The following is a 24,191-nucleotide window of genomic DNA, read 5'->3' as shown; positions in this document are numbered from 1 at the left end:
CTGACTCCATACATCCCTCTGTTGGTATACTGGATCCGCTGGTGTGGACTACTAATCACTAAGGCCACTACTCACTTCCACTGGACCCTGGATCACTCTATGCTGCCCACTGTTACTTTTCCCTTCTTACAGCTCCTGGGCTCACTTGCCCTCGAACCTGGACATTAGTTTGTTGGTGCTCCAAGCTGACTCCACCCTATCTACAAGTCAGCATCATCCACCTGGGGACCTCTGGCTTTAACTTTAGGCTCTCTTGTATTGTCTGCTCCCTATCCTGTTTACAACCAGGACGTACCAATTCTAATCTATACCATGCCTATGTAACCTGAATTTCCTCTATGCCCATTTACATGAACATTTTTGCTGTCACTCCAGACCTGACTCTAACTCCCTTTTATTCTCTTCTCTTTCCCCTCTTTAGCCCTTCTGTCCTCTTCCTGTCACCCAGTCATGCCATTTTTAATTTCTCCCCTCTGAGGTACTTTGCCCCTCACATCCCTACCCCAAACCTTCACTATTCCTCTGTCTTCTGACACTTCTGCCGCTACCCCAGGCTTGAATCCCTCTTGGATAAGCCTCTACCTTCCCTTTTTGCCTCTCTTGGAACTCCCCGAAGGTCCCATCATGGCATTCGTTGCCTCTTTACTAGCAGTAACCCCAACTCCCCCATCCCGCTCTCTTGCTTACGTTCCCTTCCAACCCAGTGCGGTTTATCTCACCAGAAGATCAGCTATCACTTCCCTCTTCACATCGCCCTCCAAAATGTCCGTTCACTTGTGAACAAGGTTCTTGCATGCACGTTTTTATAGTGAATGATTGCATTGTAGTACATGGCCTTGACTCTTGACTCATGGGCGGCGATACCTTGCCCCTTACTGAAGCATCCTGCCTGTCTATATTTTCCACCCCTGCCCCACCCAAACCAGCAAGGCAGCGGTGTTACCCTTATCACCAAATCTTACCTTGATATTTCCCCCTACTCCTCTGGCACCATTTCCTCCTTTGAACACGTCACCTTGTTGTGCTCCTTTCGCCCTCCTTTAAAATCCTCATTCTCTACAGGCCACCCAACCCCCACCTCACATTTCTCACCGAGATATACTCACTCATTACCTCAGCAATGGGCGATTCCTCATCCTGGGTGATTTCAATCTCTATCTAATCTCATCTTCACCTCTCTCTGTGTTCACTGCCCTCCTGTCCTCCCTTAACCTCTCCCTCCATATAAACTCTCCTACCCATGTTCACAGTCACCTCCTCAATCTTGCCAACTCACATGGCCTCTTTACTCCCATGGTCTCAATCACAGACAGGGCCGTCTCTGATCACTTCCTTGTATCCCTCAGCACTCACAACCTCCTTCCAACCCCACATATGTCTGCATCTGCCCCAGGGAATACTCTCCCCCAAGCCATTTACAACTACACTTTCAAACTCAAGATCAGAAGAAGAGGTAGACAAGAATGAAGTAGCTCATCTAATTTTTTCAATGCATATACTGAATTCATTATAATAGACATTTCTGGATGACTTAGAAATTGGGTTCAAGATCAAAAGAAAATCTCCCAAAAGTTGACCTCCGAGTGAGCAATAAGATCTACAGCAAGTAAATAAAATTGTGAGGGCTCGAATTTCACAGGGCTGTGGAGGCGGGAATGGAGGCGTGTGGGGTGTTAAAATTGCAAAAAGTGGCGGGCGGGCCCAACCCCGCCTCCATCCCGCCTCCAAGAGGCGGGATAGGCCCTTAAGGCCCTTAACAACACTGAATTGCCTCTATTATCCCATTTTGAAAGGCCTTGGTGATTTTAACCCTTTTCCAACGTGAAGCATGCATGCTCTGAAACACGAGGGTGAAACCTGGCGGGAGCACAATTGGATTGCTGACTATTAGCTGCAGCTCCACCATTAAATAGGATATTTGAGCAGCCATCATTTGCAGGTGGCAGGACTTTGTTGTCTCAGGTCTGGGGGAACTTTTAGAAGGCATAACCACAGCTGTGGAAGTTTGGAGCCTGACACCCATCTCCAGTGTGACCTCCTGGGAAACCGTCACTAAGCGCTTCCTCAACTGAGGCATATACCAAGTAATCCTAAGCCCTCAATGTGGAAGTCCCATTAGCGAAATGACACACACCACAAATGCAGCAGTAGCCATCAGATTTTTTATTTACAGTAACCATCTGATGGCTTTTTAACATTAAACATCAAATTTCACCCAAGTGACTACCCTTGTCACTATTTGTGCAGTATCTTTCTCTTACGCGTGCTTCTACGTGGTGCTTCCCCTGTGGCTTCAGCAAATGTGGAGGCCCCTTGCTCACTTTCTTGCTACTCCTGTCTCGACACCTTTGGCGGGCGTCCTCTGGGGTTGCGAACCTGTGAGGGCTCGCCAACAGTCTGCTGCTCCTGTGGCTGTGCAGGGGTTGAAACGCCGATCTCAGTTTGCTGTGGACTCTGGTGGGGCTCTGACCGAGGGCTCTGCAGTGGCATGAAAGTGTGAGCGCTTGGAGAGGAGCCCCCACTTCCTTGATGTCTGCCGCCAACTTCCCTCTCATGGGACAGGTCCCCCTCAGCGCTTGCAAGTGGCTTGAGAGCACCTTGCTGCACACCAGGGGGGCCATGGGGACCCATATCTGCACTGGCAGTCCTACTCAGAAGGACTTCCATGAAGGTCTGGTTTCTCTGTTCAATAGATGACCATCAGTCCTTCAGAGATGTCATTCTATTCAGAACACTCACCATGTTTTCTGCACTCTGGCGACTTATCACCTCCATGGACGTTGCCATCCTTTCCATGGTGATGCGTTCATGCGCCAATGACTCCACAAAGGCTCTGCTCATGTTCGCAATGGACTCCTCCATTCGCTCCACACTCGCAGTGACCCTGGAGATAAAACCTGCCAGAGACTCCTGCATCTGTTCCTGGAGTTCCAGCACCGCTGATCTTGTGGATGGACCCAGAGGCAGAGGGTCGACATGCAGCTGAGCCGAGCTGGCAGAGTCCTGCGCCCTCCGACGAGGACTCTCCACTGCTGTCCCTGTCTCCACCATCTGCTGACGCTCACTTGTGAGCTGTGATACACCAGGTGACAACACTACTCTTTCTCGTGAAGATCCCACCAAGGTGTGAGTGTCTGCGCTGGTGCTGGGTGCGCTGAATTCTGCTGACGCTGCACCCTCAGAGGTTGCAACTTCCCCTGAGGAGTTTGGATGCTCAGGCTCTTCCTCCTGGCTAGTGGGGACGGGTGCTGTCAATGGTCCTGTGGGGGAGTAAAGGAAAGAGTCAGAGATGTGATGCCAAGGTTACATGCACATTGCATATTGCAGATGATCATAAGTCCATCTGTTAGAGCTTCACAATCATTATCAGCGACTCATGCAATGTCAATGAGAGAGATGATAAACTATTCAGTCACCAGCTTGCTCTGATGCACCTGTCTGTCCGTCCCCCACTTGCGCATCGTCCTCCACTCCCACAATCTCCAGGACCGCCTCCTCCCAGATGGTGAGCTGGGCTACTGACGGTGGCCCTCCTCTTGTCCTCGCTCTTTCATAGAAGATAGGAGCAGGAGTAGGCCATTCGGCCCCTCGAGCCTGCTCCGCCATTCAATGCGATCATGGCTAATCATCCAAATTCAGTACCCTGTCCCTGCTTTCTCCCCATATCCCTTGATCCCTTTAGCCTTAAGAAATATATCCAACTCCTTCTTGAATATATTTAATGAATTGGCCTCTACTACCTTCTGTGGTAGAGAATTCCACAGGTTCACCACTCTCTGGGTGAAGAAATTCCTCCTCATTTCTGTCCTAAATGGCTTACCCCTTATCCTTAGACTGTGACCCCTATTTCTGGACTCCCCGACCATCGGGAACATCCTTCCTGCATCTAGTCTGTCCAGTCCTGTCAGAATTTTATAAGTTTCAATGAGATCCCCTCTCATTCTTCTAAACTCCAGCGAGTATAAGCCCATTTGACCCAATCTCTCCTCATACGTCATTCCTGCCATCCCAGGTATCAGCCTGGTGAATCTTCGCTGAACTCCCTCCATGGCAAGAATATGCTTCCTCAGATAAGGCGACCAAAACTGTACACAATACTCAAGATGTGTTCTCACCAAGGCCCTGTACAACTGCAGCAAGACATCCTTATTCCTGTACTCAAACCCTCTCGCTATGTAGGCCAACATACCATTTGCCTTCTTAACCGCCTGCTGCACCTGCATGCTTACCTTCAGCAACTGGTGCACAAGGACACCCAGGTCTCGTTGCACTTCCCCTTCTCCCAATCTATTGCCATTCAGATAATAATCTGCCTTCCTGTTTTTGACACCAAAGTGCATAACCTCGCATAGCATCCATAGAATCCATAGCATAGATGGAGTGAGGTGGCAAGACCAAGGGCCCTCCCTGTAAGTTGTTTTCATCGCATCACAGTGATAGGGAGTATGAGGGCTGCATAGTCGAATAGTTAGGTGAATGTGACCATAGAGAGAGAGGGAATGGGTAAGGGTGCATGGATGTCAGTGTCAAGTGGGATGTGGAGGAAGAGATTGCTAAAGATGAGTGCTGGTGAGGAGAGGCAATGGGGATCAGATTGAGGGTGATGGGAAAGTCATACTCACTTTTCCAGTGCGCAAAAGGTCATGAAACCTCTTCCTGCACTGAAGCCAGGTCCTGCGGGTTATCAACAAAGAGTTGACCTCCTGGGCCACCTGGATCCACACAGCCTTGGTCTGCTGGGGATGCTTCTTCCTCCCTGAAGAAGGGAAGAGCACCTCTTTATTGGCTCTTGCTCCCTCCAGTAAAGCTTGCAGGGCAACATCATCAAACTTGGGAGCAGACCTAGGTCTCTGGCTGGTCATTCTGCCTCCAGGTCCCTCTAACATGAAAGGCCAAAAGATTGGCAGTCTGCAGAAGAAGCAAGGCTTGTTGCAGACCTTAAATGCAGCAGCAATGATGACGTCATCTGAGACGAGTTTCAGACTGAAAAAACTAATTGGGCCATGGGTTCCCACACGCTGGAACTTAATTGCCCACTTAAGTTAAAATCGCTTCATTCTCCCACATCGATTTAGAATCGGGTGGCTAACACGAAAATTGGATTACACGACCCCAGCCCACCCCAGTAACAAAATCGAGCCCTTAAACTTGGTCAATCTAATAGCATCAGATAGCCAGACTAATGACGATGTTAATCTGGGATAGAAGTTGTAAAGAGGCATTTAACAATATGAAGGTGTTTCCCTAGAAGTAGGTTGCTTAGATATTACATGTGGTCAGCAGCATTGTATGGATGTTAACACTGAACACTGAAGTAAGGAGCCTGGGGGGCATTTAAATTCGAGTGTTGCAGATGTTGATAGGCACAAAGACTGACTGATGAGAGGCCTATTGAAATAGCAAAAGAAAAAGAGAAGTGACGAGGGTGATCATGATGAGAAAATTACATACTGTGGGCACATTATTCAGGAGTCACAAGGAAAGATTTTAAGATTGTTACTGTCTGGAAAAGTTGAAGGCAATAAATCAAGAGTAGGTAATGCAATGGGATTGGCAGGTATAACATTAGAGGCTGATAGAATTTTTTTTATTCGTTCATGGTTATCTGGGCGTCGCAGGCAAGGCCAGCATTTATTGCCCATTCTTAATTGCCCTTATCATCTACCTGTTCAGAGATAATAAAATTGTATAAAGTGTGTGTGCGTGCGTGATATCTCAGAGGTTTGTGAGGGTGCCGGTTAGTTCTCCTAGTAACCCCTAGGTGGCACCTTCATGAGTGGTTACCCCTGTGTTAAATCCCTAATTGACTGTTATTGGGCTTATGAGTTTCACCTGTGATTTGTAGTATATTAGTTCTGTTTTTCCCCTTCTCTGTGCTCAGTCTTGACAAGCCTTTGTGCCAAGTGGTTGCTTGTCAGAGCTCCTAAAGTGTAATTGTATCTTTGTGTTTATTAAGTAAAGTACTTTGTTTGAACTTTATACCTGCCTCAAGCCTCATCTCTGCACTTGGGTCCAGAACCAGCCTCGCCCTGACAGCAAGACTGAGCCAGTATGGACCCAGCAGTGATGGAGGAATTTCGTTCTATTCTCTCCCTTCAGGGTGCTTTCCTCGGCCGCCTTGAGCAACTTCTCCAAGGCATTTCGGACAAGGTAGATACGTGGACTCAGGCCATTCAACACCTAGCTGCTGTGGCTTCTGCTCGGGACGTTCCTCTTCGGTCAGTTCCTTTGGGTGCTACCCCACCGGTCGTCGATTGCCAAACTTACCGAGAGCCTCGCCTACCGGTGCCGGAGCGCTATGATGGTGATCCAGGCAAGTGTCGTGGCTTCCTGACCCAGTGTTTCCTGGTTTTTGAACTTCAACCTTCCATGTTCCATTCATCTCGCTCTAAGGTAGCATTCATTATTTCACTACTTTCGGGAAAAGCTCTCGCCTGGGCTACCGCTATCTGGGAGCAGCAATCTTCGGTCTGCTTCGATGTTGTCGATTTCACCGCTGAGATGGGCAAGGTCTTTGACCATCCTGTGAGTGGACGGGAGGCAGCTAAGAGACTTTTGAATCTCCGCCAGGGCGGCTGCAGCGTAGCCGACTTTGCCATTGAGTTCCGCACACTCGCTGCGGAGAGTCGCTGGAACACCGAGGCCCTTCTTTCCATGTTTTTTTACGGCCTTTCCGGAACTATCAAGGATGAACTAGCGTCCAGAGAGATCCCGGAGGACCTTGACACGCTCATCTCCCTTGCTGTCAGAGTGGATAACCGCCTCCGGGAGCATGCTAGAGAGAGGAGATTCACTACTTCCACAAGGGTGAAATCGTCTGGTGTTCTGGATTTGACCAGGAGTTTCCAAGTACCCCCGAGTCCACCTGTTAGCACGGAGGAGACACCTATGCAACTCGGCAGAACTCGGCTCTCCCAGGTTGAGAGACAGAGGAGATTGAGAGAGGGGTGTTGTCTTTACTGTGGCCTGTCTGGTCATTTCAGAGCCACATGCCCAGAGCTCCAGGAACAAGCCAGGAGGATTGGGAAGATACGGATTGATCAAACCCCTTCTTCTACCCCTTCTGTCTTCCAAACCCTGATTCCTGCTCGTCTCTCTTGGGAGGGAAAGCAGTTCAATCTGCAGGCGTTCATTGACTCCGGGGCCGCGGGTTGTTTTATTGACCGTACCCTGGTGCACAGACTGAAAATTCCTTTCTCCTGCCTGGATAAGCCTTTACAAGTCATGGCCCTCGATGGCAGGCCCCTTGGTTCTGGGCTCATTCATCATATCACTGGAGTGTTACATGTCCAAGTGGGGGAGAGACATCAAGAGTTGCTGCAGTTTCACCTGATAGATTCCCCTGAGCTTCCTCTCGTTCTTGGACACCCGTGGCTCTTTCTCCACAACCCTCATATTGACTGGACTACTGGGATGGTGCTGGAGTGGGGCCCTTCATGTTCAACTAACTGTCTCAAGGTCTTCCCTAGTCTGCCTCGTCCTTCCTCTCCCGAGCCAGCCGATCAGCTGGATCTTGCTCGTGTGCCTCCTGAGTATTCGGACCTCCATGCGGTATTTAGTAAGGGGCGGTCCTCTACACTCCCCCCACACCGGTCCTACGACTGTGCGATTGATCTCCTGCCTGGCACTAGCCCTCCTCGGGGTCGGCTCTACTCTCTCTCTCTGGTCCTGAGAATGTTTCGATGGAGGAATATATCAAAGAAGCCCTCGCCACAGGTTTCATTCGTCCTTCCACCTCCCCAGCGAGTGCAGGTTTCTTTTTTGTAAAGAAGAAGGATGGCGGTCTCAGACCTTGTATAGACTATCGGGGGCTCAACAAAATTACGATTAAGAACCGCTATCCCCTCCCTTTGATGTTCTCAGCGTTTGAGCAGCTACAGGGAGCTACCATCTTCTCCAAACTTGACCTCCGCAATGCATATAACCTGGTCCGCATTAGCGAGGGGGATGAATGGAAAACTGCCTTTATCACCCCGAGCGGTCACTGGGAATACCTTGTCATGCCCTTTGGTCTCACTAATGCCCCTGCTGTCTTCCAGGCTCTGGTCAATGATGTGCTCCGGGACCTGCTGAATCAGTTTGTGTTTGTTTATTTGGATGACATTCTCATCTTCTCGAAGTCCCCCCAGCAGCATGTCCAACACGTCAGGCGGGTGTTGCAGAGGCTCTTGGAGAGCCGTCTCTTCGTCAAACCCGAGAAGTGTGAATTCCACGTCACTAAGGTCACCTTCCTGGGCTACGTTATCTCTGGTGGAAGCGTCCAGATGGATCCGAGTAAGGTTCAAGCTGTTCTGAACTGGCCGAGTCCCACGTCGGTTAAGCAGATTCAGCGGTTCCTGGGATTCGCCAACTTTTACAGACGCTTCATCCACAACTTCAGCTCCCTTGCCGCGCCCCTCTCCGCATTGACCAAGGGCTCTCCTGTACGGTTTAGCTGGTGTTCTGAAGCAGAACGGGCATTCCAGGAGCTCAAACAACGCTTCACCTCCGCCCCCATTCTGATACATCCCGATCCCGCCTTGCCCTTCATCGTAGAGGTGGATGCCTCGGATATTGGAGTTGGGGCTGTCCTGTCCCAGCGCTCCCCCAAGGACCAAAAACTTCATCCCTGTGCCGCCTTCTCCCGTCGCCTGAAGCCAGCTGAGTGTAACTATGATGTCGGCAACAGGGAGCTTTTGGCAGTTAAGTTGGCCTTGGAGGAGTGGAGACACTGGTTGGAGGGAGCGGAACACCCTTTTGTCGTCTGGACCGACCATAAGAACCTGATATATATTCAGGACGCTAAGCGCCTCAACCCCCGGCAGGCCAGGTGGGCACTCTTCTTTAACCGGTTCAACTTTCTCCTGTCGTACCGCCCAGGGTCTAAGAGCCTCAAACCGGATGCCCTTTCTAGCCAGTTTGACCCCTCGGAAAAGGACCGGATTCCGGAACCTATCGTCCCTAGTTCCTGCATCGTGGCTCCCGTCGTATGGGAGATTGAGACTGTGGTGCGAAGGGCCCAACGTCAGGAGGCCGATCCCGGAGGAGCCCCTCCTAATAAACTTTATGTTCCCAGTCGAGTGCGCGCCCAGGTCCTTCAATGGGGCCATTCTTCTCGATTGACGGGTCATCCTGGGATCCGTCGGACTCTCGAGTTTCTTAAAAGGAGGTTCTGGTGGCCCGCTATGGAAGCCGACACCCGGACCTTTGTCTCCGCTTGTCCCGTCTGCGCCCAGAACAAGACATCCCAACAACCTCCGCTTGGTCTCCTGCATCCCTTGCCTATTCCCAGCCGTCCCTGGTCTCATATCGCCCTGGATTTCATCACCGGGCTACCTCTATCTGAAGGATTCACCACCATCCTAGTTGTGGTTGATCGCTTTTCAAAGGCTGCTCACTTCGTTCCTCTTGTCAAGCTTCCCTCGGCCAGGGAGACCGCCCAGCTGGTTGTCCAACACGTCTTCTGCCTCCATGGCTTGCCCCTGGATGTTGTCTCTGACCGTGGTCCTCAGTTTTCATCTAGGTTTTGGAAGTCCTTTTGTTCCCTCCTGGGGGCTTCCGTCAGTCTCTCTTCAGGGTTCCACCCTCAATCTAACGGCCAGACTGAGAGAACTAATCAGGATCTGGAGAGGGTGCTTCGAAGCTTTGTGTCCTCCAATCCTTCCTCCTGGAGCAAGTACCTGGTCTGGGCAGAGTATGCACATAATACCCTTCAGAGCTCCTCCACTGGTCTCTCGCCTTTTGAGTGCCAATATGGCTTCCAACCGCCACTCTTCCCGGAACAGGAGAAGGAGGTAGGAGTGCCGGCTGCCCAGGGGTTAATCCAACGCTGCCGTCGTACCTGGAGGAGGGTCCGATCCGCCTTGCAGCTTGCCTCATCTCGGCAGAAGGTACAGGCCGACCGTCACCGTCGCCCAGCTCCTCGGTTCCGGACCGGACAGAAGGTCTGGCTGTCTACCAAGAATCTTCCGCTCCATGTAGAGTCCCGCAAGTTGGCTCCCCGGTTCATAGGACCTTTTAGGATTTTGGAGCAAGTAAACCCGGTGGCCTACCGGCTCCTCCTTCCTCGATCGATGAGGATACATCCCACATTTCATGTCTCTCACCTCAAGCCGGTACTTACTAGTCCCTTGGTTCCTGCAGCTAGACCTCCACCCCCGCCCCGTATGATCGACGGCCAGCAAGTCTTCACGGTCCGTCGTCTCCTTGATTGTCGCCGGGTCAGGAGGAGCATCCAATACCTGGTTGACTGGGAGGGTTTCGGTCCTGAGGAGCGTTCCTGGGTTCCGGCCCGGGACATTTTGGATCCGGAACTCATAAGGGATTTTCACCGTCGCCACCCTGCTCGTCCAGGAGGAACGTCAGGAGCCGTTCCTAGGGGAGGGGGTCCTGTGAGGGTGCTGGTTAGTTCTCCTAGTAACCCCTAGGTGGCACCTTCATGAGTGGTTACCCCTGTGTTAAATCCCTAATTGACTGTTATTGGGCTTATGAGTTTCACCTGTGATTTGTAGTATATTAGTTCTGTTTTTCCCCTTCTCTGTGCTCAGTCTTGACAAGCCTTTGTGCCAAGTGGTTGCTTGTCAGAGCTCCTAAAGTGTAATTGTATCTTTGTGTTTATTAAGTAAAGTACTTTGTTTGAACTTTATACCTGCCTCAAGCCTCGTCTCTGCACTTGGGTCCAGAACCAGCCTCGCCCTGACAAGGTTATTTAACTTAAGTCATGCTGGTCACTTTGACATGAAGTGGTTACACAGCATTGTAGTGTGGGTGTACCCAATAGACTTACATGGGTAGATTTTATGAATTTGGGAATGCGTATTGGGAAATCAGGTGTGGAAACTCTTATGTTCATTAATAAATAGACATTCTTATTATGAACACAGCTAGCTTTTGCTAGACACTTTATTGAGCACATGTGGACTAGGTACAATATCTGTAGAGGCTTCCATCTTGACTGCTGCCTTGTGGGTAGCCTAGTGCCTCATGGGTAATGTAGTCTTAATATACATATAGCTGGGTAGTGTAGTCTTATACATACAGCTATATACAGCTCTACGGCTCCACCTAGTGTCCACTATAGAATGACATGTTATTGATCATTACATCCCCCTTTCTTTGAGGTTTAACAAAATCAATATCAATCAACTTTCAAGAAAACAATAAAGATAATATCAGTAACACTTTTGTTAGTGCTCTATAAACATAAACATTTTCAAAACAGTCAACACATTTTCAAAGCTTTACATTGTACTCAAAGATTATGTCTATCAGGCTCATTTACTTCACGTGTGGATCTTCTCAACACGGGTAAGTCTGATGTGTCTTCATGAGATTGTTCTGGCGGTGAATGACAAGATGCAGTTGCGGCATTGTCATCAATCTGCACTTGTATAGATCGAGGTCTCCTTGCGATCTTTGCTTGGAGAGGGTTTCAGTGTTTCCTTCACTCTTGATGCCATAACTCTCAATGTAGTCAATGCACTCTCGAAAAACTGCTGGCAGCTGGATCCCATCATACAGCATAGTCCTCTCAGCAGCCTCGGCTAATGGAACACCAAAGCTTGGCCTGAGGGAAGAAGGAGTATCCACCGGAACTGCTTCCTGCTCTGGTGCAGGCTTCTTCTTTTTCTTTTTCTCTTTCCACTGCTTAACAACATCTGCTGCGGTTATATCTTTGGACTTTTTCTCCTTGTGTTTTTCCTCTTTGTGCTTTTCTTCCTTTGGCTTCTCTTTGACCTTAAAGTCTTTTTCTTTCTTCTTGGAGAAACTAGGCTTTTTGAAGACATGGATACCCTTTGGCCTTTTCATCCTTGATGGGCTCTCTGCTTCATCACCTGAGTCATCTGGTCTGCTTATGGCACAGTTTATACAGTAGACTCTCTTGACCAGTTCTAAGTCTTCACAAGCTTTGTCATCTAGTATCGAATCAAGTCTTTCAGCCACAACAGAAAACATGAGATGATGCACTTTGTCTTTGACTGTCACTTTAAGTCTGCATACACCTAAGCTATCTATTTTCTGTCCATTATAGTCCTTTAGTAGTACTGACTTTTTCTGCATTTTGGGCTTTTCTTTCATATTTTTTATGTCACTCATACTGATTAAGTTTGCTTTTGCCCCAGTGTCCAGTTTCAATGTAACTAATGCTCCATTTATCTGCAGTGGAATCATCCATTTGTCCACTTTTACTGCATTGACGTTATGTTCAGCATTGTCCATTTCTGAGGGCTGCACATTTTCTGTATCTTTTTTGATATCGTCACATGACACCATTCCTACAAAAAATGTCTCACTTAAATCAGTGTCCTCAATCACATTAACTTGTTGCCCTTTCGTTGTTTTTACTTTTGAAAAGCATTGTTTGGCAAAGTGATTCTTTCCATTACACTTTGTGCACATTTTTCCAAATGCTGGGCATTGTCTTAACTGTTGTTTGTAACCACAGCGTTTACAATTAAAAATTTCATCCTCCGATTGCTTTTCATTTCTGTTCTGCCCATGTTTCTTCCCCTTATACGACACAGCACCGACAGCAGCATTATCACTCATTACAATCGCATCATTATTGATTTCACTGAAAGTCTTCGCATGCTTTCGAGCTAGCTCGCTGGCTTGGCATATTTTCACTGCATTTTCCAAATGTAGTTCGGTTTCTCTCAACAGACGTTCCCTGACTTTTTTATCATGAATACCAAACACAATCTGGTCACGAATCATGGATGATTTCAGCTCAGAGAAATTACAGTTTCAGATCAGTTATAAAGCTATCAAAAGTCTCATTTTGTTGCTGTGTCCGAGAACGGAAGATGTATCTTTCATATGTCTCATTCTTTTTGGGAGAGCAATGTGCATCAAATTTTTTTAGCACATCTTCTAATTTTTCTCTGTTCTCCTCTGGATTAAATACAAATGTATTAAATACCTCTCTCGCCTGTGGGCCTGCAACCGTAAGCAGCAACGCTATCTTCCTTCTGGCTTCGTACCGAATCCGATGGCTGCAATGTAGAGTTCGAATTGTTGTTTAAGTGTCTGCCAATTGTAGTCGATGTTTCCTGTGAGTTTCAAACGCTCTGGTGGCTTCAAATTCTCCATGTCGCTTTTCACAATTTTCAGCAGATCTTCACCATCCTGGTACCATCTTATGTTCATTAATAAATAGACATTCTTATTATGAACACAGCTAGCTTTTGCTAGTTACTTTATTGAGCACATGTGGACTAGGTACAATATCGGTAGAGGCTTCCATCTTGACTGCTGCCTTGTGGGTAGCCTAGTGCCTCATGGGTAATGTAGTCTTAAACACATACAGCTGGGTAGTGTAGTCTTATACATACAGCTATATACAGCTCTACACAGCTCTACGGCTCCACCTAGTGTCCACTATAGAATGACATGTTATTGATCATTATAGAAACTAGTGGAACTCACTGACCTCCCCATCCAAATTCCTGATGTGCACTCCTAACGAGTGAAGCTTCAGGTGGGAACACACCTTTGTAAAATCTACCCTATAATCTACACAGAAAATTCTTTAACCAAAGGGGGAAAAATTCGGTTGCTTTGCGCCTACCGTGAGGGCGCTAATGGGGCGCAAAGCAACTAGCATCCGGGCGCGGCACCACCAACGCCTCCCGCGAAATTCAGTGGGAGGTTAGCAGCGGCGGTAACTGATAGCGCCCCGTGACGCTGCGCTGCCAGCGATGACGTCATCGCCATGCGCAGCGCCCCGCTCACACCCCGGCTGCGATCTTCGGTAGTGCCCCCTGACTTACCGCCGGACGCTATGCCCTACGGGGTCAGAGGGGCCTACCTGCAGCCGGGGCAGCGCTATTTAAAGGCAAAGTGCTGGGCAGCCATTTTTGTTGCTGGCCGCCTGCCAGCACCTGCCTCCGCTGCCGTCCCTGGCCTCCTGAGCACCCCCCGCCGCGGAGTGCTGGCTGCGCCCCATGTGCCTGGCACTTCTCTTGAGTGCCGGGCTCTTTTGCCGGCACTCCGATCCTGGTGGCTCAGCTGGGCCCCGGGTCGCCCTGCGCAAGGCCCCTCCCCTCCTCGTAGCGCCATGATATTCCCTTGCAGCGCCCCAAGAGGGAAGCGGGGCACTTCCAGTAGCGTCCCACTTCAGTCTTGGGGTGCTACCATTCAATTTTGGTCGCGGGGTTGCTAATTTTTTTGGGGCGCTACTTTTAGCACCCAGTGAAGTTAGCGCCCCAAAGGGGGCGTGACTCAATTTTCCCCCCAAAGTGATTAGCCCACACTGTAATAGGAGCATATTAACGCTACAATGGATTCTCACATGGTCAGTCTGTAATTGTTTTGATAATGAGACAGTAAAATAGTTATATTAGTTTCAAAAACTTATTTCTTCCATTCTCTTGTTCAATACAGGTTTCGGAACAAGAAATGGATGAAGTGATATCACGTACAACTCATCGGGAGAGCATAAGCAGAGATGGACAACTGTCACACCCCCCAGGTACCAACAACTGTTCCAGCATTTGAATTTCTTTTTTCTTTCAACTTTACTTTTTTTGTGAAATGTGCCTAAAATGATAAAAAAACTGGAGAATGAAACACTTCTCTTTTCTGACACCCAGGGTGAGATTTTCACTGGAGCTGCTGGGTGGAAACAGGGCGGTAGAACCCCGAAAATCATGTGAAAAAAATTACCACCTCATTCCTGCTTCCGATCTGGCAAGCCCATCCTGAAAGGGGCCTAAAGCTGGGCAGCCAGAGAACCCCCCCCTGTTTCAGGTGATAGGCCCTTTTAATCTGCGGTTTGAGTTCCTGTGATATACTTAGGACTCTGGTTGCCTTTTTGGGAGACAACTGGGTGGAGGGTGCACCATGCACAGTAAGTTTTACCCGGTGATGCAACTGAAGGCGACAAAATGAAAAGTTTAACATTATTTTTGTGGAGCCAGGAGGAGCAGGAGCTTTTGCCTCTGGGCCACCTAATATTGCCCATTTGGCATCGGTTGCATGATAATGAGGCCCAGCCCTCAAAATAGATGCATTCCCATCTGCACTATCAAGCAGACGGCTGACCGCTCTGCCAATCAGCTGCCCGATAGTTAAAGTCTACCCCCAGAGTCAGCAGTAAGCACTCCCAGGTCAGCTATAGCACGGTTAAGTGCAGAGTAAAGCTCTCTCTACTATAACATAACAATGTACCTCAATCCCAACCTATTGCACCAGTGAGAGATTTTTCCATTTCCTGTATCAGCTGTCCTAAACCCTCTCAGAGTGAGCTTGCCAAATAGTAGCAAATTATAGGCCATTTTGCACTGTGGACCTACGTTTACCTCAAACTGGATTGAGGATAACAAACTCATTTCACACAGGACCCTTAGAGCCAGCAAACAGAGATGAATGTCATCCCAATCAGCCCAGGCTGGATTGGAACCCAGGTGCCAGAGGTGAAAAGCTCTGGACCGCTCAAAACGGCAACATTGGAATTTTTTGATTGCGGGAGGGAAGGCTTCAGGAGAGAAGATGAGCTTAATTAGGAGATGGGGATTAGGTAGCACCTTTATTCAACACAGAGAGAAGGATAAACCTTGTTACTATAGACCAGTTAGGCTAACATCAGTTATGAGCAAAATGTTAGAATCCATAATTCAGGATAAAATTAGTGAACATTTAGAAATGCATGAGTTAACAAAGGCACAGATTTGTTAAAGGCAAATTGTGTTTTACAAATTTAATCATTTTTTTGAAGAGGCGACTGATTATTATATTGATAAAGGGAATACAGTAGATGTAGTGTATTTGGATTTTCAGAAGACTTTTGATAAGGTGTCACACAAGAGACTTGTTTTGAATAAAGCATATACTGTAGTTCAAGAGGAAATATAGCAGCATAAAGAGAAAGTTGGAACCAAAGAGTTAGAGTAAATGGATTGTCATGAATCTTATCATTCATGAAGAAATGACTCATGAAATAACACTGGGCGGCCAGCTGGTGGCGCTGTCCAAGGAGTATAAATACTTGGGCGTGGGCCCAGCTTGTCCAGGACGTTTTTGTAACCAGGAACTAGTGATGTAACTAGAATCTCATGGTTGTGAAACAGTTGATTAAAGCCTTGTTTTATACTCAAATCAAGTGCTTAGTAGTTTTCTTACTTCATGGATATTTCTTAGATTGGAGAAGGGTGTGAAGAGTTGGAAGTGGTGTACCCTAAGAGTCACTGTCTCAGGCTGAACCAGACTGTTTAGAACCCTGGTATCTAATTTGACCCTGAGTTAAATTTCCAATCTTGTATCCTTTCTATCACAAAGATTCTGTACTTCCACCGCCATAATATCACCTGCCTCCACACTTACCTCTGCTCACCTGCCCATGAAACCCTCATTCATGCCTTGGCCAATTCCAGACTCAATCACTCCAATGTTCTCCAGGCCAGCCTCTCCGCCTCCACTCACTGTAAAGTGCAGCACATCTAAAACTCTGCTGCCCATATTCTATCCTGCACCAAGTCCTGCTCTCTCATCACTCCTATCCTTGCTGACCTACATTGGCTCCTGGTCCCCCAACACCTCAAATTTATTATCCTTGTTTTTAAATTCCATTCATGACCTCACCCATCCCTATGTTAGTAGCCTCCTCCAGCCCTACAACCTCCCATGTCAAACATTCCATTCCCCTGCCCCCGCTGTCTTGTGTCCCCCTCCCTTCACCCCACCATTGGTGGCCGTGCTTTCAACTACCTAGACCCCATGCTCTAGAATTACCCCCTAACCCTCTCTGCCTCTCCACCTCCTCAAAGACCTTCCTTAAAGCACACCTCTTTGATCAAGCTTTTAGTCACCCCCACTTAATCGTTCTGTCTTTAGCTCGGTTTTCTTTACACCTCTGAAACGTCTTGGCACATTTTTCTATGTTAAAGGCGTTATATAAATGCAAATTGTTGTTGTCAGTGCTGGGTCCACCTTTGTTCTTGTGGGAAGTTTGGCAAACATCAAAGAGGACTGTGAAAGATTTCAGGAGGATACAGATAGGTTAGAGGAATGGGCAGACAGGTGGCAATTTAACGTGGATAAATGTGAGAATACATTTTGAAAGGAAAACCAAGGAACGGGTGTATACACTTAATGGAAAGACACAGAGAAACCGAGCGGATCAAATACATCATTCCCTGAAAGTATGTGGTTAGGTAGTTACAATTATAAAAAAAAATGCAAACAACATTTTGGGTTTTATAAATAAGGACAAAGAATACATGAGTAAAGAAATAGACATAACTTTATATGAAACATTGATTAGGTTATAGTTAAAATACTGTAGGCAGTTTTGAGTGTTTCCCTCTCCTCGGACCCCAGGCTCTCACCAGATGAAGCCCTGGCCCAGTCTGATGATAAAAATAAGAAATTCTTGGTTGGTCTTCAGGGGTTTTCTGCCCCCTTTAAATGGTCCCCTCCTCTTTGTGTGCTGCAGCACCGCCGGTATTTTCCTCCCCCAGTAGTGGCAGGCTCTCTCTTGTTGGTGGGACCCGGTGGGGCACTCGCCCTGCATAACAAATGGGTCAGGGTCACAGCGGAGTCAGGGCAGAGGTCCTATCGTGACCCTCCTGGGGCGGGTTGATAAAAATCCATGCCTCTGTGCTACATTACAACCAGGTGGAAAACAAGCCACGAAGAGTGGATTTGTTTCTGCATTTTATACAGAGTAAGTCATTAAGTCAAATTTCAGAGTTACTAGTGGTAGACTACCCTTTATCCGGACTTCCGAAAACCGAAACCCTCTAAAAACCGAAGGTTTTTTCGTTCAGCGTAAGTCGTGCGTACGACTTACGCTGAACGAAAAAACCTTCGGTTTTTAGAGGGTTCCAGTTGCGGAAGTTCGGATAAAGGGTAAGTCGTGCGCACGACCCCCCGCGGACCCCGCCGGCCCCGACAAACGCCGACCCCGCCAGCCCCGACAACCGCGGACCCCGCCAGCCCCGACAACCGCCGACCCCGCCAGCCCCGACAACCGCCGACCCCCCCGCGGACCCCGCCGGCCCCGACAACCGCCGACCCCGACAACCGCCGACGACCCCGCCGGCCCCGACAACCGCCGACCCCGCCGGCCCCGACAACCGCCGACCCCGCCAGCCCCGACAACCGCCGACCCCCCCCGCGGACCCCGCCGGCCCCGACAACCGACAACCGCCGACCCCCCCGCGTACCCCGCCGGCCCCGACCCCCGCCGACCCCGACTGACTTACGCTGAGCGTCAGCGTAAGTCATGCGCACGACCCCCCGCGGACCCCCGCCGACCCACCTTCCGAAATCCGAAATTCTCCTTTATCCGAAACTCGGCTGGTCCCGAGGTTTTCAGATAAAGGATAGTCTACCTGTATTGTTTGGAATGAACTATTTGTGTCACTGAAAAGCCTGTTCCTGTGCTGTAAATTCTACGTACAGGAAACTTTGTGCTATCCGGCACCGACGGGACCGAGCTGTTGCTGTCCCATCAAAACTGCCGGACAAACCAGCGCTAATGTTGAAACATACGGAGATTTTGAGCTCTGTATCTGGCAACAAACCCTGTTGCTTAGCAACAGCTTCTAAACAGTCGGCCGTACCTTGCAAGCGTCTCTGTAGCGTCTCTGTAGCTTAGCAACAGCTTCAGCGAGACCTTGCAGAGCTTGACTGTTGAGAAAAAAGCAACGAAAAGAAAAAAAAACTAACGAAATGGCTCCTGATTTTTGCCGGTGGCTCGAGCCTCCGGATAACACAAAGTTTCCTGTAGTTCTATAAAGTGCTGGTCAGTGGAGACTCAGTGGTGAGACAAACATCACTGGTGCAGTTCTACACCAAAAAAGCAATCCATCCACAACTACAAATACACCATAGGAAGCAAGGAGGGAGAAATATTTGTTATAATCATAGAAATAACTGCGAAAAAGAAGGGTTTTGGAGCGAGATGAGAGAAGAATAAGCAAATGAAGTATTTGGATTGTAATTCAAACGTTGGGAGGTAGAGCAAAGCAACATTTATAATACAAATAACTGACATTAGACAAAGCTATTTGCACCTTTAAGCAAGTTTTCTAAGCAGCAGTTAAATGATATTACAAATATATCAGTGAGGGCTGTATCTTTCAGTATCAGTAAGGTGTATAGTATTATCTTTGTCAGACATCTGGTACATTGCTTCAGCAAATTTGAGGTATTACATTGATGGGCCAACCATAAGAACATAAGAAATAGGAGCAGGAGTAGGCCATTCGGCCCTTCGAGCCTTCTCATTCAATGAGATCATGGCTGATCTTCTGCCTCAATTCCATTCACCGGCCTTATCGCCATATCCCTTGATGCCCTTACTAGTCAGAAATCTATCGACTTCTGTTTTGAATATACCCAATGACTGAGCCTCCACAGCCCTCTGGGGTAGAGAATTCCAAAGATTCACCACCCTCTGTGTGAAGAAATTTCTTCTCATCCAGTCCTGAATGGCCAACCCTTTATCCTGAGGCTGTGGCCCCTCGTTCTATACTCCCCAGCCAAGGGAAACATTCTCCCAGCATCCACCCTATCAAGCCCTGTAATAATTTTGTATGCTTCAATGAGATCCCCTCTCATTCTTCTGAATTCAAGAGAATACAGGCCTAGTTTACTCAATCTCATCTCATACGATAGTCCCGCCATCTCAGGAATCAATATCGTGAACCTTCGTTACACTCCCTCTATGGCAAGTCTATCCTTCCTTAAGTAAGGAGACCAAAATTGTACACAGCACTCCACGTGTGGTCTCACCAAGCCCCCGGAATAATTGGAGTAAGACTTCTTTACTCCTGTATTCAAATCCTCTTGTAATGAAGGCCAGCATACCATTTGCCTTCCTAATGGCTTGCTGCACCTGCACATTCACTTTCAGTGACTCATGTACAAGGACACCCAGGTCCCTTTGAGCATCTGCATTCCCCAATCTTTCACCATTTAGGAAATACTCTGCCTTTCTGTTTTTTTCTACCAAAGTGGATAACTTCACATTTATCCACATTGTAATCCATCTGCCATGTTCTCACCCACTCACTGAGCCTGTCAAGATCCCCTTAAAGCCTCTTCACATCCTCTTCGCAACTGACACTGCCACTTAGCTTTGTGTCATCAGCAAATTTGGAAATCTTACATTTAGTCCCCTCATCCAAATCATTGATATAGATTGTGAATAGCTGGGGCCCAAGCACCGATCCTTGCAGTACCCCACTTGTCATAGCCAGCCATCCTGAAAAAGACCCGTTTATCCCTACTCTTTGTTTTCTGTCTGTTAACCAATTCTCAATCCATGCTAGTATATTACCCCAATTCCATGTGCCCTAACTTTGTTCACTAACCTTTTGTGTGGGACCTTATTGAAGGCCTTCTGAAAATCCAAATACACCACATCTACCAGTTCCCCTTTGTCTACTCCACTAGTTACATCCTCAAAGAACTCCAATAGGTTTGTCAAACAGGACTTCCCTTTCATAAATCCATGTTGACTCTGCCCAATCTTACTATTAGTTTCTAAGTGCCCAGTTATTGCATCCTTTATAACAGATTCCAGCATTTTCCCAACTACTGATGTGAGGCTAACAGGTCTGTAGTTCCCTGTTTTCTCTCTCCCTCCTTTCTTAAATAGCGGGGTTACATTTGCTATCCTCCAATCTGCAGGAACCGTTCCAGAATCAATAGAATTTTGGAAGATGACAACCAATGCGTCCACTATCCCAATGGCCACCTCTTTCAAAACCCTAGGATGTAGGTCATCCAGTCCTCGAGATTTATCAATTTTTAGTCCCATTAATTTTGCTAGCACTGTTTTTTTACTAATAATTTCTTTAAGTTCCTCATTCTCGCCACACCCTTGGTTTTCTCATATTTCTGGGAGGTTTTTTGTGTCTTCCTCCGTCAAAGGATGGGCGGCGCGGACACAATGGGCCGAATGGCCTCTTTCTGTGCTGTAAAACTCTATGACTCTATGACTATGAAGACAGAAACAAAGTATTTATTTAATTTCTCTGCCATTTCCTCATTCCCCATTATAAATTCTCCTGTCTCTGACTGTAACGGCCCTACATTTACCTTCGCCAGTCTTTTCCTTTTCACATACCTATAGAAGCTTTTACAATCCATTTTTATATTCTTCGCTAGTTTGTGCTCATATTCCATTTTCCCTTTCGTTATCAATTTCTTAGTTCCCCCTTTGCTGATTTCTAAAAAGATCCCAATCCTCAGGCTGACTGCTTTTTCTGGCAACTTTATAAGCTTCCTCCTCTGACTTAAAACTAGCTGACATGAATCAGTCATTCATGAAAGAAAGACTTATGAAATAATACTGAGCGGCCTGCGGGTGGCGCTATCCAGTGAAAGTATAATTACTCGGGCACGGGCCCAGCTTGTGCAGGACATTCTTAACAGGAACTAGTGAAGGACACAACTAGACCTCCATGTTGTAAAACAGTTGATTAAAGCTTTGTTTAATGCTTAGACCAAGTGCCTAGTAGTTTTCTTACATCACTAGCTTTAATTTCTTTTGTTAGCCATAGTTGGATCACTTTTCCTTTTGGGTTTTTATGCCCTAGAGGAATATATGTTTGTTGCAAATTATGCATTATTTCCTTGAATGTTAGCCATTGTATGTCCACCTTCATACCATTTATTGTAGTCTCCCAATCTACCATGGCCAACTTGTCCCTCATACCCTTGTTGTTTCCTCTGTTTAGATTGAAGACCGTAGTTTCAGATTGGGCTACATCACTCTCAAACTTAATATAAAATTCAATCATATTATGGTCACTTGTCCCTAAAGGCCCCTTTACCACAAGATTATTGACTAGCCCTTTCTCATTACACAGTACCAGATCCAGAATAGCTTGTTCCCTGGTTGGTTCCTCCACATACTGATTCAGGAAACCATCTCGCATGCATTCCAAGAATTCATCCTCCACACCATTAGTGGTAATTTGATTTGCCCAGTCAATATGTAGATTAAAGGCCCCCATGATTACTGTATTGCCCTTGTTACATGCACTTCTAATCTCTTGATTGATACTGTGCCCTACATTACCACTACTGTTTGGTGTACACAACTCCCACCAATGTTTTCCGCCCTTTGCTGTTTCTTAGCTCCACCCAAACTGATTCCAGTTCTACATCACGATCTGCCATGCCAAGATCTTTTATCTCTACCGTACCGATCTCATCCCTTATTAACAGCGCTACGTCACCTCCTTTTCCTTTTTGTCTGTCCTTCCTAAATGTTCAGTCTTGTTTAAATGTAAGAAGTCACACAACACCAGGTTATAGTCCAACAGTTTTATTTGAAATCACAAGCTTCAAATAATTTCAAAGATTTCAAATAAAACTGTTGGACTATAACTTGGTGTTGTGTGACTTCTTACATTTGTCCACCCCAGTCCAACACCGGCATCTCCACACCAGTCTTGTTTAGGCTGCAAGACTGTGGTAAAGAAGAAATAAAGGACTTGGATGTGTGTGTATATATTTATATATATACATATATATTATATATAGCTCCTTAACACATCCTGAGGACATCTGAAGTGCCTTAGAGCCAATGGATTACTTTGTCGTACTTGCACAGTTGTATGTAGGCAAATACAGCAGCCAATTTGTGCACAGTGAGGTCCCACAAACAGCAGGTGAATGAATCAACACAAAATTTGTTTTTGGTGGTGTTGGTCATCCATCAGAAACTGCATTCCAGGTCCCAAAGTACCCACAAGATCTGCTAGTATACTTAAAGGTATTTCATGTTTCTGTATAGTTTCTAATATATAATATTCATCATTATGTATTAGCAATAGTTCCATTTTTAGATGTTGTTTGATGAATTAACATTTTAAAGAGTGTGGGTTTTGTTAGATCCGTGATTCTGAGAGTATGATGTTTTCCAATAACTACACGGATGCTGTAACTTAACAATCAACAGGTGTTTACTGGAGTAGGGTAGTCTCAAGACTGGGAGTACAGAGGCATGCTCAAGGCTTATATACAGGTGTGGTCACTGCCGGTACTACAGTATACAGGAGCTGTAAAAGTAGTTCTCTCTTAAAGGTACATACACTACAATTCCTCCCCTTTTAGATTAGCAGTACCTATAATATTCAAATAACAATTAACACTTTAACATGCACATTAAACAGAAATAGTCCATTTATAGATTCAGTCTTTTGGGCAGTTTCCTGATCCTTTCTGGATAGCGCCTTTCCTGAGGTTCTTGTTCTTGGTGCGGAGGCGATTCTGGCCCCTTTTCGTCGGTTAGTTCATCAGTTTCCACTGCTACTGTTTCTGAGGTAAATACTACCGGTATGTCGGGTTCATCCCCAGGTACGCGAGACATGGGGTTGACTCGTTCCTGTGACGCTAAGATCTGATCGACGTGGCGTCTCACAATGTTCTCCCTGACATCCACTGTGTACATCAATGGCCCCTGCCTTGTGCATATCGTTCCGGGTTGCCATTTCTCTGTTCGGTAGTCACGGGCCAAGACTGGTTGTCCTACATTGAAGCTCCTTGTCGGCTTCTCATTGATGTGCTGGAATTGTTTATCCTCAACATTTCTTCGCACATTTGGTCTGAGCAAATCCAGACGAGATCTCAACCTTCGGTTAAAGAACATCATGGCCGGGGTCTGGTTGGTAACTGCATGTGTCGCATTTCTGCAGGCTAACAGGAAATTGTCCACCTTATGCTGTAGTGGAATTTCATCATCGCACATGGCGTTTATCGCCTTTTTAAAGGTTTGTACAAACCTCTCAGCCAATCCATTTGTGGCTGGATGATACGGGGCGGATGTGTAATGCCTTACCCCATTCCTTATGATAAATTTCCGAAACTCTTCGGACACAAACTGTGGTCCATTATCAGAGCAAATCTGTTCTGGCAAGCCGTTCCTGGCAAATATGGTCCGTAGGACTGCAATCGTTTTCTCTGTAGTGGCTGAGGACATTTTTATCACCTCAGGCCATTTCGAGTGAGCATCCACTGCTATTAAGAACATTGAGTCCATGAATGGACCAGCAAAATCAATATGCACCCGTTGCCATGGAGAGGAGGGCCACTCCCATGGGTGTAGAGGGGCATGTGGTGGTGCATTTTGGACCTTCTGGCATCCTGAGCAGCTCTTGGTTAGGTCCTCGATTTGTTGATCGATCCCCGGCCACCACACATAAGCCCTACCAAGGCTTTTCATTTTCACCCCTCCCAGATGACCATCATGA

The 24,191-nt window shown here is 47.1% G+C and overlaps 1 protein-coding gene across 7 annotated transcripts in view; it reads left to right on the top strand.

Annotated features, from left to right (window-relative positions):
- pdzd2 (PDZ domain containing 2) overlaps window positions 1-24,191 on the top strand; it is a 569,380-nt gene that overhangs the window by 425,172 nt on the left and 120,017 nt on the right. For all 7 annotated transcript variants that reach the window (XM_085973666.1, XM_085973663.1, XM_085973669.1 and 4 more), the window contains one exon: window positions 14,365-14,452. In XM_085973666.1, coding sequence (XP_085829792.1) covers window positions 14,365-14,452 — 88 coding nt within the window. The remainder of the gene's footprint in view (window positions 1-14,364; window positions 14,453-24,191) is intronic.

This window comes from Somniosus microcephalus, chromosome 2 (genome assembly GCF_052327205.1).
Source record: "Somniosus microcephalus isolate GS21.2 chromosome 2, FLI_Smic_1.0, whole genome shotgun sequence".
NCBI lineage: Eukaryota > Metazoa > Chordata > Chondrichthyes > Squaliformes > Somniosidae > Somniosus > Somniosus microcephalus.
This window is presented reverse-complemented; position numbering and strand designations above follow the sequence as displayed.